Raw genomic sequence first — 17,479 nt, 5'->3', positions numbered from 1 at the left:
GGAGATGTCAGGGTGTAAATGGGTCGGGCCAACCCAAAACCAACCCGAGACCTGTTGGTTTTTGGGTTGGGTTCGGGCACGTTCTCAAAGAAAATGACAAGACCCAAACGCGACCCAACCCAACTTGTAAAATTGTTAGGTTGGGTTTGGGCAGCCTATTTTCTAATTGGGTCAGCCTGTGACCCGACTAAGACACCTCCAACAGTTGAGCTGGGGGTTTTTGGCGCCTAGTAGGTTTGGTTGACCCAAACTGACCCAACCCAAAATAGTATGATGTTGGGCTGGGTTTGGGCAGCATATTTTCAAAGTTGCCCTGACCCGCACTAAATGTTGGGTTGGGTTTGAGCGCTGTTTTGTGACCCAAACCCAACCTGTTTACACCCTGAAGATGAGACTAGCGCCATTTGAAAGCTGAGGTCCAGAAGTATATTTTGGCTCTGGGGCAGGTTCACAGGAGCTGAGGGGGAGGCTGGGTGAGGCTAAATATTTTTCCTCAAGCCATTTGTGAAGCCAAATTTTTGGCTTTGTGCACAAGCCCCTGCAGCTACAGCGAGCCTCCCACCAGGGGGGGCTTGTGTCAAGTTAGGCTTTTCACAACCTGTGATTTTCAACCTCTATGAATTTCACACTCCCAAGCCCCCAAGTTTGGGGTTACAGCCTGTTGCTGTAACCCCAAAATTGGGGGCTATGTAAATATATGACAGGGGCGAAAGAATGTCCTGCGTCGGATGCCACGCTTCAAAACTCTTCTCTGCAACCAGCACATTGGCGTCGATTCCATTCGATTCACGATGGGCAAACTGAAGTAAGTCTCGTTTCCCATCATCCTCACTTATGCTGTTTTTTCCTGATTTGCTTGATGGATTCTTTCTGTAGCATTTTGTACCACAAAAGCTATCATGTGTACAACGTAGGTCCAGACATCCATGTCAAGCCGATGGAATCTACACATGAACCCAAGCTAAAGTGATATAATCTTTTTGCGTCTCGAAACGATCAGCGAGACAACGTAGAACGGGTTAAGCGTGATGAACTGCAAGCGGAACTGGAAGCCGAAGTCAAGACTCAATCAACCATTGCGGCCAATTCTGAAGCGAGGTTAACGCTGTTAAGAAGTCAAAAGCAACAGATCAAGCATGAAAGCTCCCGGTCTAAAGAACGTAGGATTGAGAAAGCATTGGAGGATCAACTGAAGGGGAAAAAATCAAATCTCAAGATCTCAAACACTGAAGAAGGAGAAGAAGAACAAGAAAAACTCAAGTCAATTCAGCAGTCAAGCTCTTCCAGCAAAATTACCGATAATTCATCGATTATCGACCCTAAGAATGGACATATCAACTTCTGGTTCGGATTGGAAAACCAATCCACTTCGAAAGTATTTGGTAGGAATGCCGGCCTCGAAAAAAATCAAGCCTACATGAATGACTTGAAGAAAAAGGACGAAAAATGGGACGAATTGATCACAATGAGATTGGATAAACCTGCGCATGAATTGAACCCTTGGTACTCCCAAAACGATCTTATCAATGGTGAAGATAAGAAGGTTTCACATAGAAAAGCAAAAGAGAGAGCGTCAGTAGAGATCAAATAGTTATCCTTGATCAACTTGGAATGGTTCCCTCTCTTGGACAACGAGTTAGACAATGATGACGCTCACGTTTGTTTTCAATTTACTCCGTAGTTTCAAGGATCAAAGCTTCAAGCAACAAAACGATCCATTGACCCTAGTGAAAAAGAGCTTATACCCATCAAGCTCAACGAAATACAACAATCCGCGAAAACGGAAAGAGCGACAAGCGTCCCGTTCGCCCTCGCCTGTCGCTAAGCTCTCGCGCCGTGATGAGTCGGATGGAGAGTCAAACTACACGCCGGCGTTACCGCCAAGTAATAAGCCTTCCTCATCAGCCTCGAACCAACCCAAATCCGCCAAGATTATGAAAGTTGACATCTCCGCGGAAAGATTGAAAGCCGAAGCATTACTTAAACGGCATCGCAAAGACCATAGTTCGAACATCTCCCAAGCAGCCACACCTAGGTCTGGCTATAGTGATGTCTATAATCGCGATGAAATCGAGGCCATCAAGAGGCAATCTCGATATCGACGTCACCCCCTCAACCATCCCTCCTCACCATCATCTGCCTCTCGCCGATCAAAACGATATTGGGTTTGATTAACTATCTTTTCGCCTCAACGTTTCTCAATCTCAGACATGTTGTACTAGTTACCATTTGATGTGAAGTAAATGTTTGATTCAACTCCCTATGTCGTGTATTTTATCCACTACTTGTAGATAGGTCTCTGATGTGCAAGAAAACGTAATGTCCAGCTAGATAAAAAAAAGAAATAAGAGTTTTGATTCATCTCAATCTCAAGACAGTCTAATCGAGCCTAGTAACAGGTGCTGGAAGGAGAACCGTGTCTGAATACAGATAAATCATCAATACTCGAGACGTCTGAACAATCGGAAAGGCCAGCGATTATCTGAACAATACATTATCATCATCATGGGTTGTATGTCGTACCTTCACGGAGTCTAGACACAGGAAGCTTGTAGGGTTACAGTCACAAAACCACAGGTCGGCCGATACACCTAAATATGTGCATGCATCGATACTGTGGAGCCTGTGCCCCCAGGGGACGAAGGACTACCACTTTTTGACTGAACGATGTCTACTCCTCAGAAACGACCACTCGGCCTCAGAGGCCGAAAGCAGCAGCAGAAGAACGAAGACCGACAGAAGAAAGTCCGGCTGAACGGAGAAGACAACTCGTTTACCGTCGCACTGGCCCCTTCTTCTGCCAGCCAAGCAGACCAGACCACCGATGGACTCACCTTAGAGGATTTGCTCCAGCTGAAAACCCAGGCAGACGAACTTATCGACAACCCGAGTGGACTTGACGAGGACGACGACCAACTGGTGAACTTACTTCGAGGGATTTGCCATGAGGCTATTCGACAGATCGAGCTTGCTGAGAAAGAAGAAGCAGAAGAAGAAAAGGAAACAACCAGACGTGCTTCCTCCTACCTCCTCAGCCTGTCTCATCAACTGCTCGGATGGGCTTCGCTTGAGCTTGGCATCTTCCTCACACTTCATCAACAGTCCGATCGATTCGTCCAAGACAATGAACCCAAGTCTCTTGATGCTTGGCTCTCGATTGCCTCAAAAATATTCGAAAACCGGCCGCCTTCCGAAAAGAATCCAGAGGGAAAGTCGCAAACGCTAGCCGACCTGGAACTACTAATCCCTCGTTCGATCTGCCTTCTCAAAGCTGAAGAGCCTTCAGAGATCGCTCAGATCCTCCTCGATTTTGACTGCCCAACATGGAATCGAGAACAGTCGGTTTATTTACTCCGAACAATCGACCGGATCATTCTTTTCAAGTACGAAGCCATCTCCCAAGATCCCACACCGATTTTCAGGATCATAATCAAATTATTGGAAGGTATCCTCAACAAAAATGATACGGAAGGTGATGACGGGAAGACCTTTCAAAGGTTACTCGATCAACGCTTAGGAGACTGTTACCTTGCCCATGGCTCTCTACTAGCCGAAAAGCTCGAAGAAAAGTACTACCCCGAACAGGATGAAGAGCAAACTACCGAGGAAGAAGAGTTTGCAATCGACGTCCAAGACCCTACCTATATCCTTTCACTAGAAAACCTCAGACTAGGTTGGCTTAGTTCTCCTCTTAAACTTACTCTCGATTTCGCTTGCTCATCCTCATCCAACCATTTATCTTACAGCTGATCGAATCTTCTCAAAATTGATCGAGGACATGGACGAAACAAGCGAATCGAAGGCCGAGCTGAAAACAAAAGTGAATAATACTTTCTCATTTCTTTGCAACACCAGCACCGGAGGAGACCTGTCTGATTGTCCAATTCGTCTCACTTTCCCAAATAAACATGAGAGGATGTTACTCATTGCAAACTCTCCTTTTTTCAGCTCGACGAAACCCTTCTAACGATAGGTAACCTTTTACCCCCTGGATCCGAACGGGAAGAGTTATACCTTCGCGCGGGTCTCAGTGGCGATAATGATGATGGTAATGGAGGTGACGACAAATGAAGATGTACTAATGCGAAGCTCTGTTTTACTGAAAGAAAGATGTCATGTCGGCATGCGTGTTACGAGAATCACACAAAAAATCAGTAATGGTTGTCAAGAGATCAATTGTTCGCTGCCTCAAGGACAGTTTTGCAACCTAGCATTTGGCTCACATCGCCATTTGTGCCGCCCAGGTTTAGGATGCAAAAACAAAACAGGTTGAGCTTAGCTGCACATCCTCAAAGCCTGTCTAACTGCACATGGCCATCACACCGGGGCTCACCATGGCACTCAGTCTATTCCTTATAAAGTTCGGTTGGCTGTCGGGATAAGCAGCTGAACTCTTCACAGCACATTTGCACACCGTTTTCGTACGTTGAAGCTCAAGCACCGACATTGTGCCACAAAAGCTGGCTTATTAAGCTATCTGTGAGGCAACAAACAACCTGATGGTATGTGAACTTAGCACACGGTTGTCGTGGGGCGCGTCGCGAAGCGCCACGAACAAAGTGCGACCTCCCGTCAGGGAGGTTGTCTGTGAAACACATGCCCTGGAGAGCTGCCCCTTCGGGGCTGTCGCTGGGAGGCTTTGTTAAACTCGTATCATATGTAAGCAACCATTGTAATTTTGTGGCTGGTTTGGTTTGCTTGATTGGGAAACTCGAAAGGTCTTGAGACTGAACTCTATAAAGTCTAAACAGGCAGTTAAAGAAACAATTTCCAAAGCTTGGATGAATGTGAAGATAAAAATGTTAGACCAATGTTGCACGGCATGGTTCCCATTGGGAACTCTTTCAGATTCCTTTGGTGCGTATCTCAACCCTAAACTAAAAAAACCCTCAGCTCAGCCTCAGGGACATATGAGAAAAGGCGGGAGCTTGTTGCATGCCACTGGCGGATCACATCACATCTGCCAAGTATCCAGAACGCGTGTTGCATGCTTTAATTTTCTCCATCATCTGCCCGCACATTTGATTCTGAGAGCAGATATTTACATAATGTTGTATGTATCACCACCATTTCATCTCAGAGTGACCCAGACGTGGGCACGCCCCCTTCGGGCATGGCAGGCACCTAATAATCACAAAAAACCGGCCATCATCATATCTCCCGCAAATCCACAACGCGTCTTGGGTCTTGGGAGAGGGATGGACCCGTAAAAAAGTGTCTTCAAAACGGAAGAATACTCCATCGCCCGCCAAGCATGTAGAGAGCCTTCGATGTATTCATGAGAAGACAATAAAAACATATATTTTCAATGGAAGGGGGAGGTGGACGATCGGTCTTGAATACCCATCCACGTGGCCGTTCCTTCAACCGGCTTGCCGACGGCCGGGGTTTTCTTTTTTTTTCTTGATAAAAATTGGTTTCCCGCTAACCCTCGAAGTGTAGAATACTCGAATGGAGATGTTGGATAACTGTTCTCGCATTGCACTGGCAGCCACATGCGCTTAGTGACAACCATCCGTCGTTTTGGGTGGCCCAACGGCTCAGCGTACATAGCCCAATGCCAGTTCCGGCGCAGTCCTCATGGTAAATATTGTACGAATCCTAGGACGATTGGCCTGCACACATATTCAGGACGATGGATTAGGGAAATTTCTCCGCGTGGATGTGCGGCATTGACAATCTGTGGTAAATATGTAGAACTTGTGAGGTTGGCAAATCGGGCATACGGCGAGTTGATGACAATGTCTATCTGGCTCCACAAGCGCTTCAAGTCCTTTTGAGTCGCGTTGCCATCGATGATAACCTTTATTCTTGTCGGCAACCTTGTCCGGGCGCTCGCATCAGCACCAGTAGAACTCCAGAGCTTGCTGGGCCATCGTAGATTACATCTTCAAACATAAGGCGATAGATAATAATATTTATGCACCATAAATCGAATTTGTTTTCTATATGCATCTTCTTCAACTGATTTGTGTGGAGAGAGCTCAAGACTTTACACGCCAGCACGGACAAGAACAAATCATGAAAACTTGATGATGATGGTGGCGTAGAGAAGAAAGAAAAGCTTGCAAAGACATTCCCTTGGACCTGACGCCTTGAGTTCTACTTCACTTCAACTTCAGTCTATCGTTTGCTTTGCCTCCTTCCACCCACCTGCACCGCCGCGCCGTCCATCATCGTGTTTGGCGCCGAGCGGGAGAAGCTGTCGATACCAGGACGAGAAGCCCCCAGCCACATTCGATCCGACCAGATTCTTACATGCCTCCCGGGCTGCAAGGAAGGGGGGATAACAAACCTAGTCTTTCTTGAGAATTTCTGCCTGTCCGTCCGTCACCCGGGTTCATTTTTCTCTTGAATCTCAAATTATCTCTCCTACTGTCAGCTGATTACCGAAGGAAAAATAATCCTTAAGACAGACCGGAACGTCAGCCCCGTTGACGTTGACTGCTGAGCACTGCTGAATCGCCGGTTTCAAAGCAAACCCCCGTTCCCTGAATTTAGCCGGAAGCCTTGGTGATCCTTCGCCAGCCCGATAGCCCGATAAAAGGATTCGCTCATTCCTCTTCTCCCCGCCGTGTTGATCAGCGCGTCTGCCGGCCTCATCCATACGAGCTCATCTCCATCCACTTGGCGCTCAATAGACCCACACTTTTCTGCGTATCAATCTTCCAGTCGAGCTTTTCATACCTTGATAATCGCACCCACACTACTCGCACGACTGTTCCTGCCCTAAAAAAAATCCTCGAGTTCATCCACAGCCTGATTCCTGTTCTGGTTTTGAACCATAATCCGCACAGTGTTCAGTTGGGTATCCGTTGAAAACAAGTGCTCTCCACAACGAACTAGTATTCAACTACTTGATTATTTTATTTTGTGAAAGTATTCGGGCAGCGAAATATGTCTACTACTGACGAGCCTATCGAAAATCTCGATGCCGATTCCTCTCCTCGCCAACCTGGACCGGTGGCAGGTCAAGCAGAAAACGGCTTGTTGGGACTCGATGGGGCCCTGCCTTCGATTCGCTCCGTCTCTTTAATCCTTCAAGCCCTCATTCCTCTGCTTATATCGTTGGTTCTGCTCCTGGCTGGCCGTCGACTGTACAGTGAGTTGGATTCGAGTTCCCATTCGATTTGAAAAATCTCATACGCGGTTCATTGATTTCTTTTTTTCCCCATGATACTTTAATTAGGGTTCACCACCACCGTTTCAGTAGGCTTCTCATGTGCTCTGTTCACTTGGGCGCTTTTTGTTAACCTGGAAGAGGGTCAATCAATTGGTGGCTGGACAGGAGAAGTGGCAGCGCTGACTGTCTGGTCAGTCATGGTAGGAGGAGGACTGATTGGTGCTATCATCGGGTATCAGTCCACCTGGTGGGGTGCCCACGTGACGGGACGACTGTGTCTGGGTGCCAATTCCGGGGTCGGCTTCGCCTTTTCAGTGCTCCTCTTCAAAGCCGGCCTGCTTATCCACAGCCCAGCCGGTCAATGGTCTTTAGTTTCCGTCTGCGCTATCATCGGTGTCCTCCTTGTGCTTTGCGACCACGTCATCGGACCGCTCTTTGCCATCTCGCTTTGTGGAAGCTTCCTGTTTCTGCTCGGAGTTGATCTGTTCAACACACTCGGAGACGGCGGTGTGGCTTCTGGTTTACGCTTGCTGCTGGATCATAACCCTGATCACCAAATGGTCTGTATTTCTTCTTCTTCCTTTATCCAATCCCATAACCTTGTGTTGTAGAAAAACAGTGTCAAATAGTGGATTCTAACCTTGTTCCATTCTTTCCTTCATCTCCATGAATAACCGTAAAAAATAGATCATAACTCCGTACAATCCATCAAAGTCGACGGCAATACTAATCATTGTTTCTTGGGTGATTGCGTAAGTCGCGGCTTCCTTCCGACAGTAAGATCCCAGCTAACGGGCCAACTTGGAAATCTTTCAAGTGTGTTATCCTTTGGATTTCAATACGCGTTTTATCACACTCCCTTCGGACCTTTACCGCCGATTGAAGAACGCGATGAGGAGGAACGTCTAGGCTCTGAGGGCAAGTCAAAAGGTTCATTTTCCCAGGGAAGCTCGGAGGATGCGAAAAAGGAAATCTCCGGATCTGAAGTCAACCCTCAACCAACCGAACACTATCAGACAATCAATATCAGGAACCCTCGTACCTCAACTGGTCAGTGCAATTTTTTACTCCTCCATATCCACAGCCATCAGCTCCAGTATTGAGTAGGCTTGATTTTTCCTTCTTCTGATAGGGGCTTCCATCGGCACCAAGGCATCTGCAACCTTGGTTGAGTGCAATCGCGTCGCGGGGGCGCATGAGTCTTCCAACCTTCCTTACGCCTCGCCGCGAGCAGGTCCGGTGGTAGTTGGAGAGTACGGCTCGCCACCCGCACTTGCCTTATCTCCTACCGTTTATTCGCGTTACAGACGTACGCTAGATGCAGAACACAAGCCTCCCGGTCGTTCGCCCATCCAGTACAATATTCACTCGAACTTGAACCCCTTCAACAATCCGAGACGAGTGGAGACGGTGGATGAAGTGACTGAAACTTCGACAAGCGTTCGTGGCGGAGATCTGACGGCACGCTCCTCGATGCTTACCGTAGGCGGGGCGCCAGAGAAAAAGGCCAGGAGCAACAGCGTGAGCGAGGAGTATTTGCAGGCGATGATGCGCCTCGCAGCTGGAGAAGTTCCAGAGAACAAAGCCAAGGACATCGAACAGAAGCAACTAACTCCGGGAACAAGATCCATGCCAGTTAGTGCCCAAGAGGACCGTTCGCCAAAGATCGCACCAGTTCAGGATACTCCATCCCCGAAGCTTTCTCCCATCACCGAGTCTGAAACTCAAGTCGCAGTCGGTCATTCTTCTGCGAAAGTTGGCCAATCTGAAAATTCTCCTGTGCTAGTCCCCGCTCCAGAACAGGCCACCTCCAGCTTGGTTCCGATTTCTGCACCCATGTCTTCCTCCTTCGCTACCCACGAATCCCAATTATCACCAGTGCATGGTCAAACTGAGATCCCGCCCGCTGAGGGCGTCAAATCACCCATTTCCGCGGATGCCCGAGACCAGCCAAATATCGGACCGAACAAGACTTCTCAGCCCCTATCTAAATGGCCATCATGTTCCAGCTTTGGTCAGGTACTTTCGACAGGTAGTCGTGGGAGTGGAAATCCTGAGACTGAGGATCGACACAGTGCTGCGCCTCGGACCGCTGCTAGAGCCCGATGCCCTGGAATCTCTTTGGCTGAACCTGATTCTAATAGTAGAAGGAGCCGAGAACTCGGTTTGGAGTCCCGCGTTGGTTCCGTTCACTCGGGCTCTCATCAAGCAAGAAATGGTCAATCAACTTCGGGCGAAGAACTTGCGGGCACGGAAAGCGGCTCCAGTGAGCTAGCTTCCAGTGCCATGAAGAGATTGCTAGCGGGCACTTCGGAAAGTGGCTCCAGTGAGCTAGCTGCCAGTGCCATGAAAAGGTTTAGCCATCGACCACTCCCCCTGCCCCCCCGAGGAGTGGAAAGAGGCGACGCTCCAGGTACCCTGGCAGTGTCCAGCCCTTCCCCTAGTAGCAATCATCTCAGAGATACTGGCAGTCTCAACAGCGCGACTTCCCAGGCTTCATCGGCGTTGGACAGCTTTGCACGAGCCGATCGAGACAGTAGTGTGCCTACCACTCCCTCCTGGTCTGGCAATATCCTGAAAGATGACCGTAAGGAAGAGGTGGCTTATTCGAGCGGCGCGTCTTCCAGGAAGAAGCTTTCGATCATCGTGACGAAGAGTCCAGTGCAGGTCGAAAGAGGATCGCTGAATAGCCCGAGCAGCCAAGAAGCCGAGAGAGACCACTACTCCGACGTCTCAAACCCTGGCGCGAACTCTGCCGTACCCCATACACCCACCATGGGTAACATGCTCCTTCGTGTGGCCGAGAATACCGAGAAGCTTCGCCGCCAAGTCGAGAACTCAAACAAGGAATCTGCAAACAACCGACAGGCTGTGTCTAGCCAGACCTCGAGGGAGGATGATGGGGATGGCGAGACGGTGAGAAGTGAGGCCTCTAAACGGTCGACGGTTTGCATGAGTTCGGCATATGGCCATACCAGCGCCGACGAAGGTGGTCGATCGTCCTCCGAATCCGAATATGGTGATGATGACGAGCAGAGCCGCGAGTACTTCAATCCGAGCCGGTTTCAGCAGTTGGACCAAGCAATGGGAGAGTGGGGCCAGGTGGTTGGGCAGGAGGCAAGAGCCGGCGGGAGATTGGAGGACGGAGGATCGCCGAGTCTCCAGTCGATCCCTCTGCCATCCCGAGAGAGCCACACGGGGCCCTCTTCGTATACGACCGAGTCGTCGAGCCGGACGGCCATGATGGGCGGGACGCCCTTTGTGGGACAGCCGTTGGCCGAGGTACCATGGCCGCAGAGGCGGCCCAACCAGCCCGGCGAGCCCAACACACCAGCGGCGAACGAGAAACGCTGGACGAGCGCCTCGTCGATCTTCCCGCCCTTGGCCTACGAATCCTCTGCCGAGTCGCCTCGGCCGGAGCGGGCATCGGATGAGCGCGCCAACGGCGGCCACTCCTCCTCCGACTCGGGCACCGACCGGATCCCGCTCCGGAGACTCCGGGAGACCACCAACGGCAGCGTGGCGAGCTTCGAGGAGGATTCTCGGGCCGCTCGGCATGGGATGTTCTGCAGCGCCTCCTCCCATGTCGACGACGACTATCACGATCTCAGTAGCGTCAGTCATGTCGACGAGACCGACGCCGAAGACCCCTATGAATCGGCGGCTGACTACAGCAGGAGTCTTAGGGCATCCCTCAACGGAGGTTATCTCACTGCAGATGACTAGCCTCTTCTCGAGGAGTGTGCTTGTTAATCCTTTTCTTAATCAATCTTTCTGTCGGTTTTCCTTTTGAATCCAAAATAAATAAGTAGCCGTGTCCATTCCCAGATGAATGTCTTCAGAACCCCTTTACACATATTTGCAATCTTGCCCGTAATGAATATGCCATGTATGTATGCAGAATGGTGAGCGTAGCCCAGTTAGGTCTGCGTGCGAGCCCCCTCCTCGCGCGCGCGTGCTGCGCGGCCTGCGCAGGGCCAGCCGAGCCCATAAAGGGCTGGCCCCGCGTGGCCGCCCCGCCTGGCCCCAACCATCCCAGCGGAGTGCCCTCTGCCCCCACCAGCAACCGCCATCCATCTTCCGCCTTCCCCGGAAACCCGCCGGATCCTGCCGCGATGCCTTCCAACGCCACCTCAGCCACCAGCTGCAGCATCTACCCCGTCGACCATCCATCCCTGCCCGCCGGACTGCCCTGCCACGAGTACAAGCACCATACCATGAAGTCCACCATCACCGGCGCAATCCAGGAGATCGTCATCATCGAATCCAGCCAGGGCACCTCCTTCGAAATCAGCCTTGACATCAAGCCCACTGCCTACGCTGCCCTCCACCAACACACCGACCACCCCGCTGCCAACTCGGCGCCGCTCAAGGAGGATGACTATCTCATCTACGTCCTGCTCGACGGCATCAACGCCCAGCGCTCAAAGAGGCACCGCGCCCAACGCAACCCAACCAGGATATCCGGCGTCTACGCCCAAGACCGCTCCTCCTCGCGCTCCTTCCAGTTTGGCACCATCCAGCTCGTCGACCCCGATGACCATCCAGCTACCGCCGAGAACCCAGCCGACCGGATCTGCGAGGACGAGAAGATCATCCAGGCTCTCGGTACCATCCAGGTGAACATCGTCAGATGTACGCTCGGCGCCCCTCAGCCGGTCCCCCGCCGTTCCCTGAAGGTTAACAACTCCCATCGACCCAACCCGAACCAGCGATGTTCCTCCAACCTCCGAACCACTAACCAGATGAAATTCTCCGAACGTAGTAAGAAGGCCTGTCAGCTCAACACTGCTGGCCTCAGTCAACCAATGCCTATCACCCATGGCGGGCGTGGTGGGGGCGGAGCGCCCTTCTCGGGTAAGAAAACTATCCGACCGGTCGTTCGTGAAGACCCTCACCCATTCCTTCAGGTATGTCTGCCATCACACCTATCTACATCGATCGTTGCTCCGAGACGCGTCCGGCTGACCTATCTTTCCCTCGTTTTGCAGTTCGTATTCAAGTATAAACCCAGAGCGATTCTCGAGGCCGAAGGGATCATTGCCCCTCCACCACCCCCACCCCCATCGCCCCCATGTCATTCGTCAGCAGGCAAGTTAAAAAAATCCACCACCCTCAGATCCTCCTCGAAGCATTCTACGCCTACCAAACCAGGCCTTTCTGGTCAACACGATTTTCAATCCAACTCCGAGCTCCACAGATCTTCCCTCAATCCGAACGCCTCAGCGGCCAATGATCCCGATGAAAAGGCTTGTTCTTTTTTCTACCTCTTTGCGTTTTCCTCGTGTTTCTCAAGGAAAGAAGGAACAGTAACTTGTTATTTACACACATCCACATCACATTTTTTTCCCCCCTCCTCACCTAAAACCGTCGGAATCAGAAACCGAAAGTGCAGGCGAAACCGATCTACATAGACATTGACTCGGATTTAGAATCGATTTCGGGGACAAAGGACGGCAAAAAACCTATGCAAAGGACTGCCAGCAACTCGACAAATGGCGGTTTCCTCCCGAAGCCCGAGTCACGTGATCACGATAATAACACTCGTAACACCCAAGGCAATTCGGCCGACGACTCTAAGAAACGGGCTAGATCGATTACCGCCGATGTCAAGCCGAGAAGCAAAAAGGTCTCCCTCGGCGACGGCAACGCTTCTGCCAGCCGGGCTAATAGGCACAACGAGCCAAGTCAAGTGCCCAAAGCCGAGATCAAGGAAAACATCCGCACTCATGCTCAACCGCCGAACACGACGACGACGGCAACGCCGACGAACACTTCGAACGGAGGTACCAATCAATATAGACAAAACATTAGTCCCTATGCGGAGGATAGCTCAGACGACGACGACAAGTTCAAGAGCAAGATCCTTGTCCCCGCCCCTGGCTCTATGAGCCACTCGACCAGGCTCGCCATCCCTAATGACCACCAACTCAAGGAAGAGGCCAAGAAACCATCACCCCAGTCACTCAACCATCTCAACAACAGGCTCAACCACGTCCATCGGCCTGCTCCTGCCGCCTCTCATCAGCAGGGCTCGAACTTCTTCGACTTGACTGGGACCGACGACGAGAGCGACTAGGATCGTCTATGCACTACTTTGTTCACGCCTCGGTCTGATCACTCCACCAACGATCGCCCCACGAAGTAGACTCTAGTCTGTATAGAACACATACAATAGGTTGACTACCACTATTACGACAACTTACTACACGACTGTTTTATCTAACGGAACTTGGACTGATGTTCACCATGAGCGAGATCATATCGTATCAAGTCCCATGACCATCGCTTTGATTCTGACCCTCTTTTAATCTTTTTTCTACACATTTTTGGTGCGACCTTTGGGTCCAAACAAGAACACAAAAAAAAAACCACGTAAAACACACAGAACACAACACAAAAAAAGAACGATATTTGCGTGATTATACTTTTTTGCTGCTTTGCCTTGCCATTTATCAATTCGAGATTGAGCTTGGTTTACTCCCATACATCTACACCTAAATACCACCCTTTTGCTTGGTTTCTTTTCCTTTTTCAGATTTTTCTTTCCATCCATCCATCCATCCATCTCTTCATCTCATGTTCTAGAACTTTTTTGCCCTTGTTGTCGTCACGAACTTTTTTGCCCTTGTTGTCGTCACTGGTCTTCGTTGTTTTTATTTATGGAATTCCTTTTGGTTTTTGTCCTTCTGTTCACATGTTTGTGTGTGGTGAGCGTGATGTGCACACACACTTGTTTTGGTGATGGATTGGTTGCTTGATCATAACACTGGGGCTGCTGATTGTTCTCATACACAGTAGTGGGCGCATCTACATATATCCCTCCCAGCAAGCCCCTGTCTGAGAAGGGTCTAATGCAACTCAGGTTCATCAAGGGAGATACATAAACCACTGGGCAACTGGGACGTTGATTGAACAACACTCCACTAACTTAGCTAATTCCCTCCTCGGGGGAGCGAAGCGACCTCCGAAGGAGGGACTTACGCGCTATGTGGACCCCGCGGCCTGAGAGAATTATGACTTTTGGTGGTGACTTTTTTAGAATCACTCTCCCTCATGAGCCTCTGCATCATTTTTGAAATTGTTTACATTTCTGGGATGGCCCAAGCTGTCCCTATCTTTCTACTATTTTTTCCCATCCTCAACACCTCTTGTTGAGCTGTAATCAGAGTTGTAACATCATGGATTCCAGATTCTGTACAGTGCAACATGTGTGATACGGGATATAGCCAACTAGATGAAGTTGCAAAAAAAGACATTTGAATGTCATTACATATCCCTAAAAATAGGAGAATAGGTGGAAAGATTCTCCTTGATGTTCTGCATCTTTTGTTCCCCTACAACTCAATCACACAATGTGATGTGATGAAGCTACACAGGATTGAAAAAGGCCAAGTTCATGATTCTCTCAGGCCGCAGGGTCCACTTAGTGTATAAGTCCCTCCTTCGGAGGGTCCCTGCGGGACGGCGTCCCCCCTCCACAAAGAGAGGGACTTAGTTAAGTTAGAACACTCCACTATAACAATGAAAAGGAGCATGATGGGTTGAACATTGGCACAACAAAGTCCCCTACCTTTGTCCAAACATTCCCCAACCCTAACTAACACAAGTCCCCCCTGGTGGGAGGCTCACTATGGCTGGCCACAAAGCAGCCTCTCCTGCAGTGCACAAAGTCAGCTGAGAAAAAAATCATGAATGGCTGGAGGAAAAATATTTAGCCTCACCCAGCCTCCCCCTTCCCCCTCAGCTCCTGTGGACCCCCCCCCCCCCCCAGATCCAAAAGATACTTCTGGACCTCAGCTTTCAAATGGTGCTGGTCTCATCTCCCCAATCCCTATCATTTTTGCTGTACTAATGTTTTACAAAATGAAAAAAAAACACAAATAAATGTAAACCAAGGAATTACAACCATCATGCCTGGTGGATCTTGGTTTCACAAACCCACATATATCTGAAGATCCTACACCTGTAGCCAACCAATTTTTACATTCTGTTGTAGATAGGATTTTCAATCTTGCATATTATCAGAAAATCCACAAAATGGATATTCAGAGCAATGTAATATCCTTCAGGATTCCTTTGACCTTCAAAACAGATTCCTTCAATCAGTTTTAGATTTGAGGCCTCAAAATATCAGGTAAGTGTGTGCATCTGAAATCACTGGGTACACCCCAAACCTCTGTTGGCGCTTGGCCAAGTGGGACTTGGGGTGAGCGCAACCTCTGCAGGAGGGACTGCATTAAGTTTGGACTTGGGCATGTGTATACCTCCTAGAGGACCCCGGAAAGCCCCACAGGAGGGGGGTGTTGAACAAACTGGAATTTTTCCAAAACTCGTACCATTGCTGCCAAGGGGGGGGGGGCAGAACAGGGTATGATTGACTAGTGTAAGACTCAAAAGTGGTAATGAGACCCTTTTGCTGAATGGTGAAGGGTATGTATGATGGAGGTGTAAACTCTGCCCTTCTGGCTATCAACTGACAAGACCCACCAAGCTAGGCTTGGCAAGTTTTAATGAAGTGATGGGGGTGGTTGGCTCAAGATGAGTTTGTTTGATTGACACAGTATAACGGTTTGATTTCCAATATAAGGGTTTGTAAGGTATGTGAGAATTGAGAGTGAGTTCAGTGGTTATTTGCAAATATAAGGGTTTTATGGTGGTAAGGGTAAGTGTGAGGGTGGTATGTAAATAACTGGTGGGTACTGAACTGAGGAGAAGAGAACTGGGTGGAGGAGGAGCTCCTTTTATAGGCAAATGTGATATATTTTAGCCCCCCCTCTGAGGGGGGCTCCTGGGTTAGGGTTTCAACTAGACTAGAAAGGGGGTATGAGGCATTTTAGCTAGTGGCAGTAGGTACAAATGATGTCATAATATGTACAAATGATGTCATTATATGTCAGGGGTAGAGTAGGTGAGCTGAAATTTTCACCCTCAAACTTTCCATTGCAGAGCCTCAGGCAAGTGACCTGAAGTCATGGTGGCTACAGGGGTGGAGAATAATTCACCAAGAATGATCATGAAAGAAAAAAAAAATGAAAAAATGAATAGTGTGAAAATTCAACAATTTAATGCAAATTGCTCAGAATATTTATTATTGTTCAAACCAAGAAGAGAAAATCAGAGAGCAAAGTATGGCATGTGAAAGGAATGATAACAATTGAAAAAATTGGAACCATTTTCAATGATTTTTATTGGTTCAAATATATTTGGTCAAGTTGGTGTTGATTTGGCATACACCACCGCTTGATTCTCAACTTCAAGTTGCATTGGCACACCCGCGGGGTCAAGGGAATTTTAGGTTTGACCTGCCTGCCTCAAATTTGACTGCGGAGGCAGTTCAACACCGGGGACAGGTCAGACCCATCCAACCCAGCTGTCATGCCAACACGACCAGCTCATTCTGTTGGCATGACAGCGGGATCAGAATAGTGCCATGGCATAACCCAGCCAACCATGTTTGGCCCTGTTGAGCAGGCCAACGGTACGGCTGGGTTGGGCCAACTTGTTGGCCCCGTTGGCTTGACTGTACGTCAAACAAGGCTCCAACACAGCAGACAGCCGGCAAAGGCTTTCCAGCAGTGGCAAGCCAACACTGTTGGCTGGTTGGGCCCGCTTTGAGCATTGGTCATGATTGGCTTGCCGTCCGGGTTGGCAAGCAATCATTGGATTGGATTCTTTTTTTTTTTTTTTGAGCAAGGGTCCTATATATGCTTTTGCTATAGGAGAAAGGTAATGAGAGTTCCATTTTTCAAAAAAAAAGAGACCATGTTGAAAAAAGGTTGTCAGCAGGAATACTGAACAAGAAAACGTGGGGTTTAGTTAAGCACACTGGGTGCCAAGACAAGAGGTCTTTAGTCTAGCGGTGGAAGTAGAACCCCTGGTTGCTGGGCCGGACAGTGTCTGATAGCTCTGGGCTCAAGCCCAAGCTTGAGGCAATTTTTGCACCAGCCAAGCAATTGCAAATATTACGCAGGCATTGCGTACTGCAATTTGTGTTGCGCAAGCCCAGCGCAATGCATTTTGTGTTGCTCTGGGATTGCGTCAAGGATGTTCTGATGCACTTCCATCACGCAGGCCTTGCTTCAAGGATGTCCCAACAGTGGAATTGGACGCAAGCCCTGCATCAGAAGAAATGCACATGCCATACTGTGCTCTCTGATTTTCTCTTCTTGGTTTGAACAATATCAAAGATTCTGAGCAATTTGCATTAAATTGTTAAATTTTCACACTATTCATTTTTTTCATTTTTCATTTTTTTTTTCTTTCATAATCATTCTTGGTGACTTATTTTAATCATTCTTGGTCACTTATTTTTCCACCCCTGTAGCCAACCCCATGACTTCAGGTCACTTGCCT

The 17,479-nt window shown here is 49.1% G+C and overlaps 4 protein-coding genes across 4 annotated transcripts; all 4 read left to right on the top strand.

Annotated features, from left to right (window-relative positions):
* Positions 1–728: 728 nt before the first annotated feature.
* On the top strand, positions 729–2,171 carry PtA15_13A43 (uncharacterized protein; the record flags this gene model as incomplete). Its single annotated transcript, XM_053162638.1, has 4 exons — positions 729–805; positions 877–910; positions 1,001–1,572; positions 1,682–2,171. The coding sequence occupies 4 exons, from the start codon at positions 729–731 to the stop codon at positions 2,169–2,171; spliced, it is 1,173 nt and encodes a 390-aa protein (XP_053026199.1).
* Positions 2,172–2,667: 496 nt separating this feature from the next.
* Positions 2,668–4,071, top strand: PtA15_13A42 (uncharacterized protein; the record flags this gene model as incomplete). The annotated part of the gene is made up of 3 exons (XM_053162627.1): positions 2,668–3,673; positions 3,747–3,820; positions 3,949–4,071. 3 exons carry the CDS (start codon positions 2,668–2,670, stop codon positions 4,069–4,071), a joined length of 1,203 nt encoding a protein of 400 aa, XP_053026198.1.
* A 2,826-nt stretch (positions 4,072–6,897) lies between these two features.
* On the top strand, positions 6,898–10,849 carry PtA15_13A41 (uncharacterized protein; the record flags this gene model as incomplete). Its single annotated transcript, XM_053162616.1, has 5 exons — positions 6,898–7,102; positions 7,190–7,683; positions 7,811–7,875; positions 7,941–8,173; positions 8,256–10,849. The coding sequence occupies 5 exons, from the start codon at positions 6,898–6,900 to the stop codon at positions 10,847–10,849; spliced, it is 3,591 nt and encodes a 1,196-aa protein (XP_053026197.1).
* Positions 10,850–10,951: 102 nt separating this feature from the next.
* On the top strand, positions 10,952–13,202 carry PtA15_13A40 (uncharacterized protein; the record flags this gene model as incomplete). The annotated part of the gene is made up of 4 exons (XM_053162605.1): positions 10,952–11,012; positions 11,099–12,033; positions 12,115–12,372; positions 12,504–13,202. The coding sequence occupies 4 exons, from the start codon at positions 10,952–10,954 to the stop codon at positions 13,200–13,202; spliced, it is 1,953 nt and encodes a 650-aa protein (XP_053026196.1).
* Between the last annotated feature and the right edge of the window lie 4,277 nt (positions 13,203–17,479).

Source organism: Puccinia triticina, chromosome 13A, assembly GCF_026914185.1.
Source record: "Puccinia triticina chromosome 13A, complete sequence".
Lineage (NCBI taxonomy): Eukaryota > Fungi > Basidiomycota > Pucciniomycetes > Pucciniales > Pucciniaceae > Puccinia > Puccinia triticina.
Note: the sequence above shows the minus strand (reverse complement) of the source record. Positions and strands in the feature narration are given on the sequence as shown.